This window comes from Triticum dicoccoides, chromosome 4A (genome assembly GCF_002162155.2).
Source record: "Triticum dicoccoides isolate Atlit2015 ecotype Zavitan chromosome 4A, WEW_v2.0, whole genome shotgun sequence".
NCBI lineage: Eukaryota > Viridiplantae > Streptophyta > Magnoliopsida > Poales > Poaceae > Triticum > Triticum dicoccoides.
The window spans coordinates 393,650,576-393,664,879 of NC_041386.1; the positions used below are offsets into that span (position 1 = coordinate 393,650,576).

The 14,304-nt window shown below is 45.0% G+C and overlaps 1 protein-coding gene across 2 annotated transcripts in view; it reads right to left on the reverse strand.

Moving 5' to 3' along the window:
- The window catches only part of LOC119285972 (3-oxoacyl-[acyl-carrier-protein] synthase II, chloroplastic-like), a 14,459-nt gene extending 1,190 nt beyond the window's left edge, over positions 1-13,269 (reverse strand). The window contains exons 1-13 of one of the 2 annotated variants that reach the window (XR_005140091.1): positions 12,739-12,901; positions 11,868-12,073; positions 11,567-11,770; positions 11,366-11,476; positions 11,186-11,281; positions 11,070-11,115; positions 10,868-10,947; positions 10,574-10,642; positions 10,375-10,459; positions 10,119-10,273; positions 9,950-10,030; positions 5,399-5,662; positions 642-701 (exon numbers count right to left, since the gene is read on the reverse strand). Coding sequence is in view for 1 of the 2 variants with exons in the window: in XM_037565317.1 (XP_037421214.1) it covers positions 642-701; positions 9,950-10,030; positions 10,119-10,273; positions 10,375-10,459; positions 10,574-10,642; positions 10,868-10,947; positions 11,070-11,115; positions 11,186-11,281; positions 11,366-11,476; positions 11,567-11,770; positions 11,868-12,073; positions 12,739-12,901 (1,356 nt within the window). In the remaining variant the exon portion in view is untranslated. Of the gene's footprint in view, positions 1-641; positions 702-5,398; positions 5,663-9,949; positions 10,031-10,118; positions 10,274-10,374; positions 10,460-10,573; positions 10,643-10,867; positions 10,948-11,069; positions 11,116-11,185; positions 11,282-11,365; positions 11,477-11,566; positions 11,771-11,867; positions 12,074-12,738 lie in introns of both variants that reach the window. The other variant, XM_037565317.1, reaches the window with a different exon arrangement.
- Between the last annotated feature and the right edge of the window lie 1,035 nt (positions 13,270-14,304).

A 14,304-nucleotide genomic window follows, 5' to 3' on the forward strand; every position in this document is an offset into this window, starting at 1 on the left:
GGGAGAGAGAGAGAGAGAGAGAGAGAGAGAGAGAGATTCAGCACAGCAATGGAACGGGGGTAGGGCTCTGCATGCAACCCCGGGTGGCGTGAGGGAGTAGAGGTTCCGCAGGGAGAAGTGAGATCCACAGAAGCATGCAGTAGCTTGAGCGAGAGATGACAAACTCCAGTGCTTTCACCTTGTTGTTCCAACAGGTGGCGGTGATGATGTGTCAGCAATGAATCTGGCAATGCTGCGACGGCTCACTTAACTGATATGGCAGCTTACCCAGAGGAAGTCAAATCCACCTGACCCAGGATTTGGATTCATATGAAGACTTCTGGCAGCTTACCCAGAGGAACTTAGGAGGTTAAAATCTGAGCTCAGGGCAATTGTTCAAGGTTGCAATAAAGAGTTCTCGAGGGGTTGAACACACTAGGAGCAAAATTATGGCATCCTGTTAAACGAACCACTGCTCATTAGATTCACTAGTTTTTTCTTTTCATTTCAAACTTCTTCAGTAAACAATAGCACAGCAGAAAAAAAAAATCATAACTGGCCTCGCATAACTATTCTTTATACCAGCATTGGCTCAATCTGATGTTAAGTGCTATAAGACTCATGCAAGAGAAAAAAAGACTTGTGTGTCAACAAAAGATTACCACATTTTTGTCCGGATTGTCTAGATTGATATTCGGATGGATCCAACCAGTTCTTATAGCCTGCATAGAAACAAAGGATACATGATGAAGAATACAATCATGAAGTATGATATTAACATTTGCATGATTACACAGGGACGCCCGCGAACAGAAATGGAGTAGGCATCTTGATCAAAACGAGCCTCAAGTATGGAGTGGTAGACGTCAAGAGACATGGGGACCGGATTATACTGGTCCAAATGGTAGTTGGGGCCTTAGTTCTCAATGTTATCAGCGCGTATGCCCCGCAAGTAGGCCACAATGAGAACACCAAGAGGGAGTTCTGGGAAGGCCTGGATGACATGGTTAGGAGTGTACCGATTGGCGAGAAGCTCTTCATAGGAGACCTCAATGGCCACATGGGTACATCTAACACAGGTTTTGAAGGGGTGCATGGGGCTTTGGCTATGGCATCAGGAATCAAGAAGAAGATGTCTTAAGCTTTGCTCTAGCCTATGACATGATCGTAGCTAATACCCTCTTTAAAAAGAGAGAATCACATCTAGTGACTTTTAATAGTGGTCAACACTCTAGCCAGATTGATTTCATCCTCTCGAGAAGAGAAGACAAGCGTGCGTGCCTAGATTGTAAGGTGATACCTGGAAAGAGTGTTTTCCCTCAGCATAAGCTTGTGGTGGCTAACTCTCGCTTTCGGATTCGTGTCCAGCGGGATAAGCGTACCAAAGACGCTCGAACGAAGTGGTGGAAGCTCAAGGGGGAGGTAGCTCAGGCGTTCAAGGAGAGGGTCATTAAGGAGGGCCCTTGGGAGGAAGGAGGTGATGCAAACAATATGTGGACGAAGATAGCGACTTGCATTCATAAGGTGGGATCAGAGGAGTTTGGAGTGTACAGGGGAAGTAGAAGCGAAGTTAAAGATACCTGGTGGTGGAATAATGATGTCCAGAATGCTATTAGGGAGAAGAAAGATTGTTTGAGACGCCTGTACCTGGATAGGAGTGCAGACAACATAGAAAAGTACAAGATGGCAAAGAAGGCCACAAAACGAGTTGTGAGTGAAGCAAGGGGTCGGGCGTATGAGGACCTCTACAAGCGGTTAGACACGAAGGAAGGCGAAAGGGACATCTATAATGTCGGTGTATTGAACATAGGTGTTCATACCCTTGACTACGCACAGACAGTTGTAGCCTCCTTGCCGAGAAGGGCTTGACGAAAGATAGTTCCATCACAAAGCACTCAAGACATGGTAGATAAAACCATGGAGAAGACCTTGAGGTAGGTCATCAAGAAGTACTAAAGGAAGTACTGAAGATCAAGACTCGGGCTGCCAAGAAGCAACCTTTACGACAAGGCATTCTCCACATCGCTGGCAAGCTCCGCACCATCAAGCCCAAACCTCTTCCACCGCTCTACCGCACCTACCTTTCAAGATCTTGCCGACAGGTGGCGAGCGACCAGGCGGTTAGGTGAAGCTTGTCGGGGCACGTGTCCATCCACCGTCTGAAGATCAACTTTATTGACACCCGTCCAAAGGGCATGTCGCGGTAATAAAAGGTAGATGGGCTGACGATACAGGTGGAGTGGCACTCCCTTGCCAATATTTGTCCCAGCATGACACATCACGGCACATTTAATGCGTTTGTCCTACAGCGTCAGTGTTAGGTATGATAGCACTGTAGCCACTATTTACCCTCTGTAATTACTATTTTGCCATTGTGGTGACCCCTTTCATCTATAAAAGCAAGGCCATGGCAACCTTTACAAAGGTCGAAACCCTGCCCATTTGCAGTAGCTTAGCAGCACCTCCCGAGCTCCTTGCCAACAAGGTCGCGCTCTCTGTAATCACAGGGCTCATATGCACATAATCCACTAAGCAGGAGTATGGTTTTAACTTCACAGTGGCCCAAAGCTGGGTAAACGCTCGAGTGCTTTCATGGTTGTTACTGCTCTTTGTGTGTTGTGAGCCCTCACCGAACATAAGGGGCTCTCTGGTCCCATAGATTGTCGTACGCCGACATATAAGATGGCCAAGATTTGAGAGAGGAAGACAAGGGATGTTGACCAACTCAAATGCATCAAGGACAGAGTAGACCAACTCCTGGTGAAGGGCGAGGATATTAAGCATAGATGGCAGGAGTACTTCGTCAAGCTGTTCAATGGGAGAATGAGAGCTCTACCATTGAACTGGACGACTCCTCTAATGATACTAGCCATAGTTAAAAAAGGCGCGCCTAAGCGAGCGCTTAAGCGCGCCCAGGCTCTAGGCGTTGGCAAAACGCATTGCGCATAACTACACTTAATCTGCGCATAAGCATGCGCTTTGGTCTGTAAAGTGCAAGGCGGTGGCAAAACGCACAATTAACGCCTAGTGCTTTTTTGAACTATGTAACCAGTAGGCGTGTTGTGCGGCGAATCCATGAGTCTAAGGTCAAGGAGGCCTTAAAAAGGATGAAAGGACGCAAGGCGATGGGCCCTGGTTGTATCCCCATTGAGGTGTGGAGAGGCCTCGGAGACATAGCTATAGTATGGCTAACTAAGCTTTAAAACCTCATTTTTTGGGCAAAAAGATGCCAGAAGAATGGAACGGAGTATATTAGTACCAATCTTCAAGAAGGGGATATTCAGAGTTGTACTCCTTCCGTCCCAAAACAAGTGTCTCAACTTTGTACTAACTACTAATTACCGTGGAATTCAGCTGATGAGCCATACAATGAAGCTATGAGAGAGTCATTGAGCACCCCACATAAGAAGAATGACAAGTGTGACAAAAAATCAGTTTGGTTTCATGCCTGGGAGGTCTACCATGGAAGGCATTATCTTGGTACGACAACTCATGGAGAGATATAAGGAGCAAAAGAAGGACCTGCATATGGTGTTCATTGACTTGGAGAAGGCTACAACAAGATACTGCGGAATGTCATGTGGCGGGCCTTGGAGAAACACAAAGTCCCAGCAAAGTACATTACCCTCATCAAGGACATGTACGATAATGTTGTGACAAGTGTTCGAACAACTGATCGTGACACTGATGACTTCCCGATTAAAATAGGACTGCACCAGGGGTTAGCTTTGAGCCCTTATCTTTTTTGCTTTGGTGATGGATGAGGTCACAAGGAATATACAAGGAGATATCCCATGGTGTATGCTCTTTGCGGATGATGTGGTGCTAGTCGATGATAGTCGGACAGGGGTCAGTGGGAAGTTAGAGCTATGGAGACAAAACTTGAAATCGAAAGGTTTTAGACTTAGTAGAACAAAAACCGAGTACATGAGATGCCGTTTCAGTACTACTAGGCACGAGGAGGAGGAGGTTAGCCTTGATGGGTGGGTGGTGCTTTAGAAGGACACCTTTCATTATTTGAGGTCAATGTTGTAGAAGGATGGGGATATCAATGAAGATGTGAACCATCGAATCAAAGCCGGATGGATGAAGTGGCGCCAAAGCTTCTGGCATTCTCTGTGACAAAGAGAGTGCCACAAAAGCTAAAAGGCAGGTTCTATAGGACAACGGTTCGACCCGCAATGTTGTATGGCACTGAGTGCTAGCCGACTAAAAAGCGACATGTTCAATAGTTAGGTGCGGCGGAGATGTGCATGTTGAGATGGATGTGTGGCCACACAAGGACCGAGTCTGGAATAATGATATACGAGGGGTAGCACCGATTGAAGAGAAGCTTGTCCAACATCGTCTAAGATGGTTTGGGCATATTCAAGGCCTCCAGAAGCGCCAGTGCATAGTGGACGGCTAAAGCATTCTGATAATGTCAAGAGAGGCCGGGTAGACCGAACTTAACATGGGAGTCCATAATCAGGGCCGGTCCTGAGATTTCAAGGGCCCGAAGCAGAACTAAACCTAAGGGCCCTTAACATAAACATAATTAAGTATTGCAAAAAAATATTTTGAATCAGAAATACTACAATATTTTTCTCTTATAAGTCTCTTCTTTACTTATATGTGCATTAGCTTTATTATTAAGTTTATCCTAATTTCTTATCCTAATTAGCTATAGTAAAAATTGGTACCTGGTCAAGACTAATGGATGATTTAAGTGGAGAATGACATTTTGGATCTCGGCCTCTTTTAAAAAAAGTCAAAATTCAAAAATTTGGCTTTTAAAAAATCTGAAATTTTTTGTACAAATAAACAAGGATGTGAGGCGTATGTATGTAAAATTTCAGGATGAAATACGTTGAAATGTGACCTGTACAAAAAAGACAAATTCATGGTCTTGGAGGATGAACAGTATCATGTGCTAAAAAGCCTCAGATTTGTCTTTTGCACAACCCTCATTTGAACGTATTTCGTCCTGAAAATTTACCCACTTGTGCATTATGCCTTCATCTGTCTCTGTATTTTTTCCAAATTTTTTTACATGTAAAAATATGATTTTTCATGAATTCTGAATTTTGCATTTGGAGGCCTCCATGGAGCTCGGCCTCCAAAAGCAATTTCCGAATTTAAATGCCATTCATCACCCACGTTGTCATCCATTTAGATGTTATATTGTATTCTGTATTGCCCTTACCTTACGGATTAGTCTATTCCTCTCTATAGCAATTACCGGCAAGTCCCCAAATATAAAAATTAATAACCACAATGATCTATATCCATTAACAATACTCATAAATCAATTATTAGTGTCCAATTGTAATGACACAGAGGCCATGCATGTCGATAATCATTCATACTTTTAATCAACCATCATGATAAAATTTCCTAGGCCAAAGACTACCTATACAAGTAGAGATTAGAGACATACCTTCTCTTCTGTAATTCTACTTGTGCCCTAACAATACAATCTAGCCTCCCGGCAAGTCAGTGTGGTCTCGTGCCAGACAGTGCGACAGGCTATCTCCGGCAATCCAGCCTTCCTCCGACTTCGATCTGCTCCGACCCGAGGCAGCACCATGCATGCATAGTAGATTGATATCTTTTTTTAACTCATAGTACATGGATAGCAAGCCTCACGATCTTGATCTATTGTCGCCCGTGTGTTGTGGTATTGTCACTTCCCATTGTCCTGCTTTTCTCACAAAATTGGGCACACAACTTACAGCTTGCGGATTAATGAATGATTTTTTTCAAGAAGACTAACTGACTAAGGAAATTAAGAGAGGATTTTTTTCATATAACTATGCCTAATTAATCGCATGCAATAAACGCTCTATTAATCAATCGAAAGGGCCCTCAATGATACTGGTAGCATGAAGGAAAGCAAGGAAATCAAGGAAAAGTTTGTAGGAGTAGGACACCCATTTTCTTGCGTTGGAGTATGTAACCCATTTTCTCGCGTTGGAGTATGTAAATACATCAGCAATCTAGACCAGGGCGCAGGCCAATTAAGACAAGATGACGGCAATAATGGAAACACATTGTTGGCAGAACAATGGTGTTGGATAGACCCAAATTATGATATACTGCAAGATCCCATTGTCACTATGTTGGATAAATAGCAAAAGCCGGGACTTGAACTCAAGACCTTAGGCCCTGATACCATGACAAGCTTCATGCACTAGCCAACGCAATCAAAAGTCCAAACTAATGGAAAGGGCTAGGCAATCCATATATACACTTCAAGACCCCCTCTCACGTGTGACGCGGGAAGTCAACACGTGAACTGACTCAGATGTATGGCTCAAGAGGCATATACTTGCTAGATAACCAACACATAGGGGGCAACAACCATTTTTGAATAAATTGCGTAAGCCAGGACTTGAACTCAAGACCTTAGGCCCTGATACCATGTTAAGCTTCATGCACTAGCCAATGCAACCAAAAAGTCTGAACTGGTGGAAAGGGCTAGGCAATCCACATATACACTTCAACACCCCTTCTCACGTGTGACCCGGGAAGTCAACATGTGAATAGACTCAGAGATATGGCTCAGGAGGCCTATAGATGGACAGGGGTAACAACAATTTTTGAATAAATTGCGAAAGCCAGGACTTGAACTCAAGACCTTAGGCCCTAATACCATGTTAAGCTTCATGCATTAGTCAACGCAACCAAAAAGTCTGAACTGGCGGAAAGGGCTAGGCAATCCACACATACACTTCAACACCCCCTCTCACGTTTGATGCGGGAAGTCAACACGTGAATAGACTAGGTATGGCTCAAGAGGCTTATACATGGACATAGAGGGGGGTAACAACAATTTTTGGATAAATTGCGAAGCCCAGACTTGAACTCAAGACCTTAGGCCTTGATACCATGTTAAGTTTCATGCACTAGCCAGTACAACCAAAATTCGAACTGATGGAAAGGGCTAGGCAATCCACATATACACTTCAACAACCGACATGCCTATTTACTACAAATAGTCCTCACGCAGCAATACTAGCTACAGCTTCAGAAAACCACTTTCCTGTGTTCAGCCCCAGCTCTATTCTTGCTCCTCTACTTCAGTCTATTTCTAACATACGCCAACTTATACTCGACCACCATGCCGGTCTGCTTCAGCTGCAAGATCTTGGACATTTGGTCATCAAACTCATCGCCACCGAACTCAGCAACAACCACCGCAATGGTCGTGTCCCAGTGGATGCGGCGATGCAGTCGTTTGTACAATTGCTGCCACAATGCCGCATCCCAATGATGCCCAGGAACGTTGTACATCTCAAAATAGTTATAGCAGGGATCAACCTAGAGAAGGGGAAACTCACCTTTGAAGGTGGGGAACCAGTGTTTGGGTGGCTTCAAACGAAACTGGCCATATGGAACAGAATCGGCAGCTGGCAGATCCAATAACCCCCCCCCCCCCACGTGATCCCGCTCATCGGACAGGGCGTACTGCCGACGCTGGAGCAGGGGAGGACCGTTCTTGGCGAGCAATGGTGCCTTGTCGGTGTACGGCAGAAATCATGGGCATGGCAAAGTCACCACCGCAGGCGTCACTTGGGCCTGCTTGACGATGTCAGGGTCCTTGCCGGTCGTCCACCTGCTTCGTGATTTTCGTGAATCCCTGTCGTTGGAATCGACATTGGCAGAGATGGATTCCACTTCCTCGGTGACCACTTTCAACAAGGTGACCACACTTCCATCTTCTCCACAACAATTCGAGTTTGAGCGGACAGCTTGGAATTGTGTGCCAGCGCAGCTCCCTCCAAATCAGTCGAACGCCAACTTCAGTTTTACAGGAGATTAAGCCATAGAGCAATCTCTCAACCAGTTGGTCGCTGTTACCGGTCAATCGAGAGATTGTGGAGCACCGCTAGATCAAGACCTTACTATAAATACTAAATTGTGATGTCCCGAAGAACAACGAAATTGAGATGAGAGTTCAGGATGAGATTTCAGAACAATTATAATTCACTTTTCCGATCATTTGGAACAGGAGTTAGAGATGCCTTTTAATGGAATCTCATAATAGGCTTTAACATGGTCCCTGCTCACTCCAGCACACAGGCAACACATGCCACCTCAGCTCAATCTGTATGTGTCCTAGCTCGATAATTATCCACATCAAAATGGACCAATTCTTCAGTGTGTGGCTTCTGCATTGCTAAAGTCGTGACAGCTTAGCGGGAGTTATGCACAACGAGTTGAGTGCCTGGCAACACCATGACCATGATTGGAAGCAAAAAAATTAAGGGGGCAGGTACCACATGAGTGAGGAGAGAAAAAAACAGATATGGCACTTGATGAGTTTTGAGTTAGGCTGCAGGTGAGTGAGAAAGCCACCAGTGCCACTGTCGGGAGAAAGAGACCACCTGCCAGCATTCTAGCAGGCTTGCCAACATCCAAATCTTAGTTGCCTTCTCATCCTGCCGCCTCCGCAAAACTTTGAGATCAGCTCAGCTCAGGTTAGTTTCCTTCTCTCTCCTCCCTATGATTTGATCTGCTCTTGATCTCTTCTATATATTGCTGCCTCTTGCTCTGTTGCACCGTATTTTTGCATGTTTGCTTGTTTTGTGTTTTTCTCGGTAACCCCTCTTCTTAATATGTTGCTCCCTCTAGAGAAATTGCTTAATTTGGAATGATATTGTGCTGATATACCTCCTAATCTCCAGCCATGTACTACATAAATATTTATCTTTTCGTGACATATGAAGCATGCTTAATTATGATTGTTTGCACCTTCAAACTCTAGACTAGGCACCTAGGCATCCCTGCGTTTTGGGGTTGCCGCAACTCACTAAAACAACGTACCTTAACAGTCCACCAAATTAAACTCTAGGCTGTAGATTTCATTTACTGTCACTTGTTAATTTTGCATAACATGCTCATATGAATACACCAAATACAAAGCCGACACTGCTACTTTTCTCGCCTTATATACTACTCCTATTAAACTGATTGCTGGTAAAACATTGCAAAGTATACTAAATCTGGAATACATGGGTGCCCTATAAAAGGGACGGGAGAATTTAGATATATTCCACTTTTGAGAAATGCCACTACCAAACTTGATATTTAAATAAGCAATTATTACGTTACAGAAACTTGAAGGATGGCATCATGTTATGCTTCTTCCTTCCACATCCCCCATTTGTTCCCATTCCTCGCCACTTCCATTGCTTCCCATCCCAGCAACGGAGCTAGGGATAAGATCTCCAAGCTAAGAGTGGAAGTCCAATTCTCCACTCCACATTCATGGCCAAGCTTGGTGTTCCATGGCCTCCTCCACCTCCAGATATGTGCATCTTGTTGCTCACCAGCATCCACCATAAACCCTAACCTCTAGGACACGCTCCCATGGGAAGTCACGGTACTCGCCCTACGTGGAGAGGTCAATGTCACAAAGGCATCAGTGGGATGCAGGGAGGGCTCGGGCCATCGCAGCTGGTCACCAGCACAAGGCAAGGTAAGCTGGCGGGAGGTAGTGGGGCGGATTGGGGATGAGTGGAAAGGGGGGAGAATGAATAACAGAAGAGCTCTGTTTTCCAGTTCTTGACATAGTGGGATTCTTCAGAATTCAGTGACTGAACAATGGCATGCTAAAAAATTTAAGACTATGTAGTGGCATTTCTCGAACTGTCCACTTAGCAGTAGCATGTATTCCCCCTGAAAATAGAGAGAGTAGTAAGATATTCTGTTAATTTGAACATTTCTTACCCTTAACAAAGGATCTCTTAGGGGAAGACTCGTATTTACGGACTTGGGGTGAGATGACGCTGCTAGATTATAAAGGCTCCATGCATGGAGTTTTAAACATAGGTATTCATAAACCGCATGGGAGTTCAGAATTCAAGAAATCGCACAAAGGTAATATAGCCAGGAACCAAAATGACAGTTCATAAACAAAAGCATAAGATTAGCTAACAGGAAATATTATATTCAGATAAAAAAAGAAAACTGCAGTAAGACCTACTTGTATAACAGCTACAGCTTCTATTCCACCTGCAGCACCTAGCAAGTGGCCAGTCATCGACTTTGTTGAGTTTACTCTTAGCTGCAATGCATAAAATGCATATCATTCCTGAGTTTAATTTACACGCCAAAGAAGAGAGAGAAGATTGTTTCTGAATCAGGAGGTATGCCTGAGGATTCTGCCCAAAACAGCGGCAAAGAGCTTGGAATTCCTTCAAATCACCCAACTGTGTAGATGTAGCATGGGCATTTACATAGTTAATGTCTTGCCTTGTTACTCCTGCATCAGCTAGTGCATTTTCAACACAAAGAATAACCCCCTTCCCTGATATTACATAAACATAATATTAGTACACAAATTGTTCTAATTTCAGTTGGGAAGTATCACAAAATAGATACACCACAAGGTTAAAGAATATTTTTCACCTTCAGGATGTGGTTCCGTCATATGATATGCATCACACGTAAAGCTTCCACCCAGAAATTCTGCATATATTTCTGCACCTCTTTGCTATAGAATGGAAATTCCATTCAGACATTTGAAAAGAAATCACCATGGAAGAACTACACAAATGGAGAAAAAAAGCACGAACAAAAAATATCTAAGGAATCTCATTAACACAACCTTTGCATGCTCAAGTTCTTCCAAAAGAAGCACACCAGCCCCTTCTCCCATGACAAACCCATCACGATCCTGTTGCAAAAAAAATAGACAACACAAACTGTTAGAACAGTACATGTTCTGCTAATTTCAAGCATGCGACTAGTGCAGAATCATCACCGCCACGAAAATATGTGCACCAAGCCAGTAAACATGAAGTCAAATGTATCAGTGGTATAAACATGAAGCATAGACTGTACATTCATATGATTTGGCTACTAGGTAGTGGTTATGTTAAACAAATCTTGGAGGACTAACCATGTCCCAAGGCCGAGAAGCTTTTGTTGGATCACTATTTCTCTGTGAAAGAGCTCTACATGCCACAAAACCTCCCAATCCTGCATGTAACAGTAGAAATGATCACCATAATATTCATGCAAAGACAAGATGTTCAAGTAAAACAAAACAATAAGCCAATAACAATTGGGATGATGACATCTCAAATAATGAGTTTCCGTACCAATTGGTATAATTGGAGCATCAGAACCACCACACAGCATCAAATCCTGCATGTTTAGGACATGTCAACAAGTAGGGCATTCCTCACAGGATATCACGAAAAATCAAGTTACTTACAGTTTCCCCCCTCATGATATGATTGGCTGCACTCAGGATGCAGAAGTTACTAGTGGCACAAGCAGTAGAGATAGAGTAGTTTGGGCCCATCCAGCCCTGCATAGGCATACAACTTAAAATTAATAATCATTAACCACTGAGAAAATTAAAAAAACTAATAATCCAGATCATATAATGCACCAGATCCATCGCAAGTATTGCAGAACCCATGTTTGTAGTTGCAAAAGGTACACAAAATGGGTTCATCTTCCTGTAGGAGACCCTCAATGCTTCAATTGCATCACTAAAAACCTGCTTAAAATAGCATCATAAGCATTAGGCAAACAGTGTAATAAACACTGCCTTCTTTACAAGTAAATATATACACTGTGAGATCCGGACCTTCATGCCACCCATACCAGATCCAATTAGAACTCCACATCTCGATTTGTCCAACTCGTTCATGATATCTTCAGTGACTCCACCATTTTCCAATGCTTTCTTACCAGCAACTATCAAATATTGCATGAACTTATCCATTCGCTTAGCTAACTTTGGTGCAACCCAACCATCTGTTGAAAAGGATTTGATTTCTCCAGCAATTCTCTGTATGAAAGATAGCATGTCAAGCAGACTGCAAAGGATATTTCAGCTACATTGCAAAATAAACCCCACACTCAAGTTAGGTAGAATAAAATAATACCGTGGGATAGCTGGAACAGTCAAATGCTTCTATCTCACTTATTCCACTGAGACCCTGTAGAAGGTTGTTGTAAAACTCATCAGGCTCATGGCCTAACGGAGTCACGACACCCATGCCAGTGACAACTACCCTCCGTTGTTTGGTTTCAGATTTGTTGTTTTCCACAGCTCCTCTTTCAGGATGAAAGGAAACAGCAATGGGCACTCCTGCAGTCCATAAGGCATCTCATTTAGGTGATGGATAACTAATTTGATTCGGCATATGCTACAAATAAACTCACAAAAAAGAAAAGTAGCATCACTCGCAAAAAAGTGTTAATAAGTTATGTTTCTTTAATCAATCAAAACCGATGAACAATATTGGAAGGTTTATTCGCATGAAATGAAACAAATGGCCATGGAAGTTGCACATTAGCGATAATTCCAATCATATGTTTTCCCCAAAAACACCAGTTTTTAATAGTACAATCTTCAACGCCGAATTCCCATATTGCCACTTAGTTTCCTCGTGTATAAATCAATTCTGATAAAAATCCCACGTTTATGATAAAGTATACTTTTATTTTAATGACGGACTCATGGTGAAGTCACTTATTCACTCGAGCATGCATCACACATATAAGAACAAGATTTACACATACAGAATTATGCACAAGGCAGTGAATAATAGTCTCTCGCCTGAAACCCCAAATACACACGAGCAATTTGACAACTGAAACTCTATAAATCCCGGACGTTTACCCCGGACCGAACACCCTGTGATACGACCTACATGGTTACAGGCTTACAGCCGACCGCAATTTTACAGTTGACATTCGGATAAGGACCAAGAAACCATGAAAGGGCGGAGAAGGCAACGGAAATGGCCTCACCAGAGCGTGTCCCGCCTCGGCGGCGCGCAGCAGGCTGGCGGCGCGTGCCGAAAAGCCCGCCGCCGATGTAGTTGCGCTGCTTCCTTTCATCGTCTGCGACGCAGGTTGCAGACAAGCAGGCGGCGACGATCCAAGTGCGCAGCGGTGGCGCCACTGCCGACATTGCGCACGAACTGGATCCTGACGACGCGAAGGTGATGCGAATCACCTGGATTCGCGGGAGGGGAAGGGCAGGGGCATCCACTAGCCACGAAACGGCAGAGGCAAGGACCGGAACGGGGGTCTGTGTCCGCGAGAGATGCGGGCAGTTCGGGCGCAAGCGAGCGAACGCGCGCGGGGTAGGTAGGGATTTGCGGGAGTTGGATAGAAGGAAAGCGGCGGCGGCGGTGGTCTTTAATAAGGACGGAGAGGGCTTAGGCGCATCTGAGAGGTGGCGGACGGGGAGGAAGCCGCCATTGCCAGGTGCTCGACGAAAGGTGCGCTGGGAACGGAGTTGTAGGAGCTGAGCCGCTCAAGCCAAACACTAGTGTATTGAGGGATCTCCCGGACATATCAACATGGCAAAAAACACCTATTGTTTGAGAAAAAAATACACATCTACTATCTACTACCCCTATAAAAAAAAAAAGAGGACGGAGAACCAAATCATCTCACCCATCCATGAGCAAAATCTAATGGCCCTTAATCCTTCGGTGTTTAACACTGCAAACACGCATCAAGCCAACAATCCATCCATCGCTAACCCAGCCCCTGCCGCCGTTAAGAAAAAAACGCCCGCACGACCCCTCTCCCACACGACCTCTCGCCCCGACCTTTCTCCCGCATGACCTCTCGCCCTCGACCTGTCGCCCCCTCCTCCTCCCGCGCCGTTCGCCGCCCCGCCCCGCCCCGCGCCGTTCGCCGCCGGAGCCGCTCCGTCCCGTGCCCTTCGTCGAGCCACTGCAGGTCGCGCCAGAGCCGCCCGCAGCTTGAGCCGCCGCCGGTCGCGCGCCGAAGCCGCCCGGAGCTGGAGCCGCCGCAGGTCGCATCGGAGCCGCTTCACCAACGCTCGCGGCCGCTTCACCGGGCAACAACGTCGCCCACCCATCCCCGTGTGTGCGACGGCTGAAATTTCCGATCTGCGACGGCGCTGCCTCAAGATGGAGTAGGCATTATTGCCTAGGCCGATCAACCACGGTGGGCATGCTGCTCAGTGGATAAAAGTAGTCATCGCGGCCTCTGCTTCCCGGCCAAGGAAGTGAAAGGAGGAACTGCAGCTCATCTCTGTCTCCGTTCCAGGTCGCCTCCATGTGGGTTGTTGTGGTTGTAAGCAGATTACTCTTTCTTGACGACCCCATCTCCTCGAATACAACGACAGTGATGATTGATGCCTCTGTCAGATCAATCTCTATTTTTGTAGGAATGTGCTTGGTATTTCTGCAACATTTTTTTATTGTGGGTGTTTCTGCAACATTATGAAAAATACTATCAGTTTGTATAATTTTTGTCAGTGCTTGACAGGTGCTTGTGGAAATGCCTTAACGTTCTCACGATTTTGATACAGGGGATGATGAAGCACATCAAGGA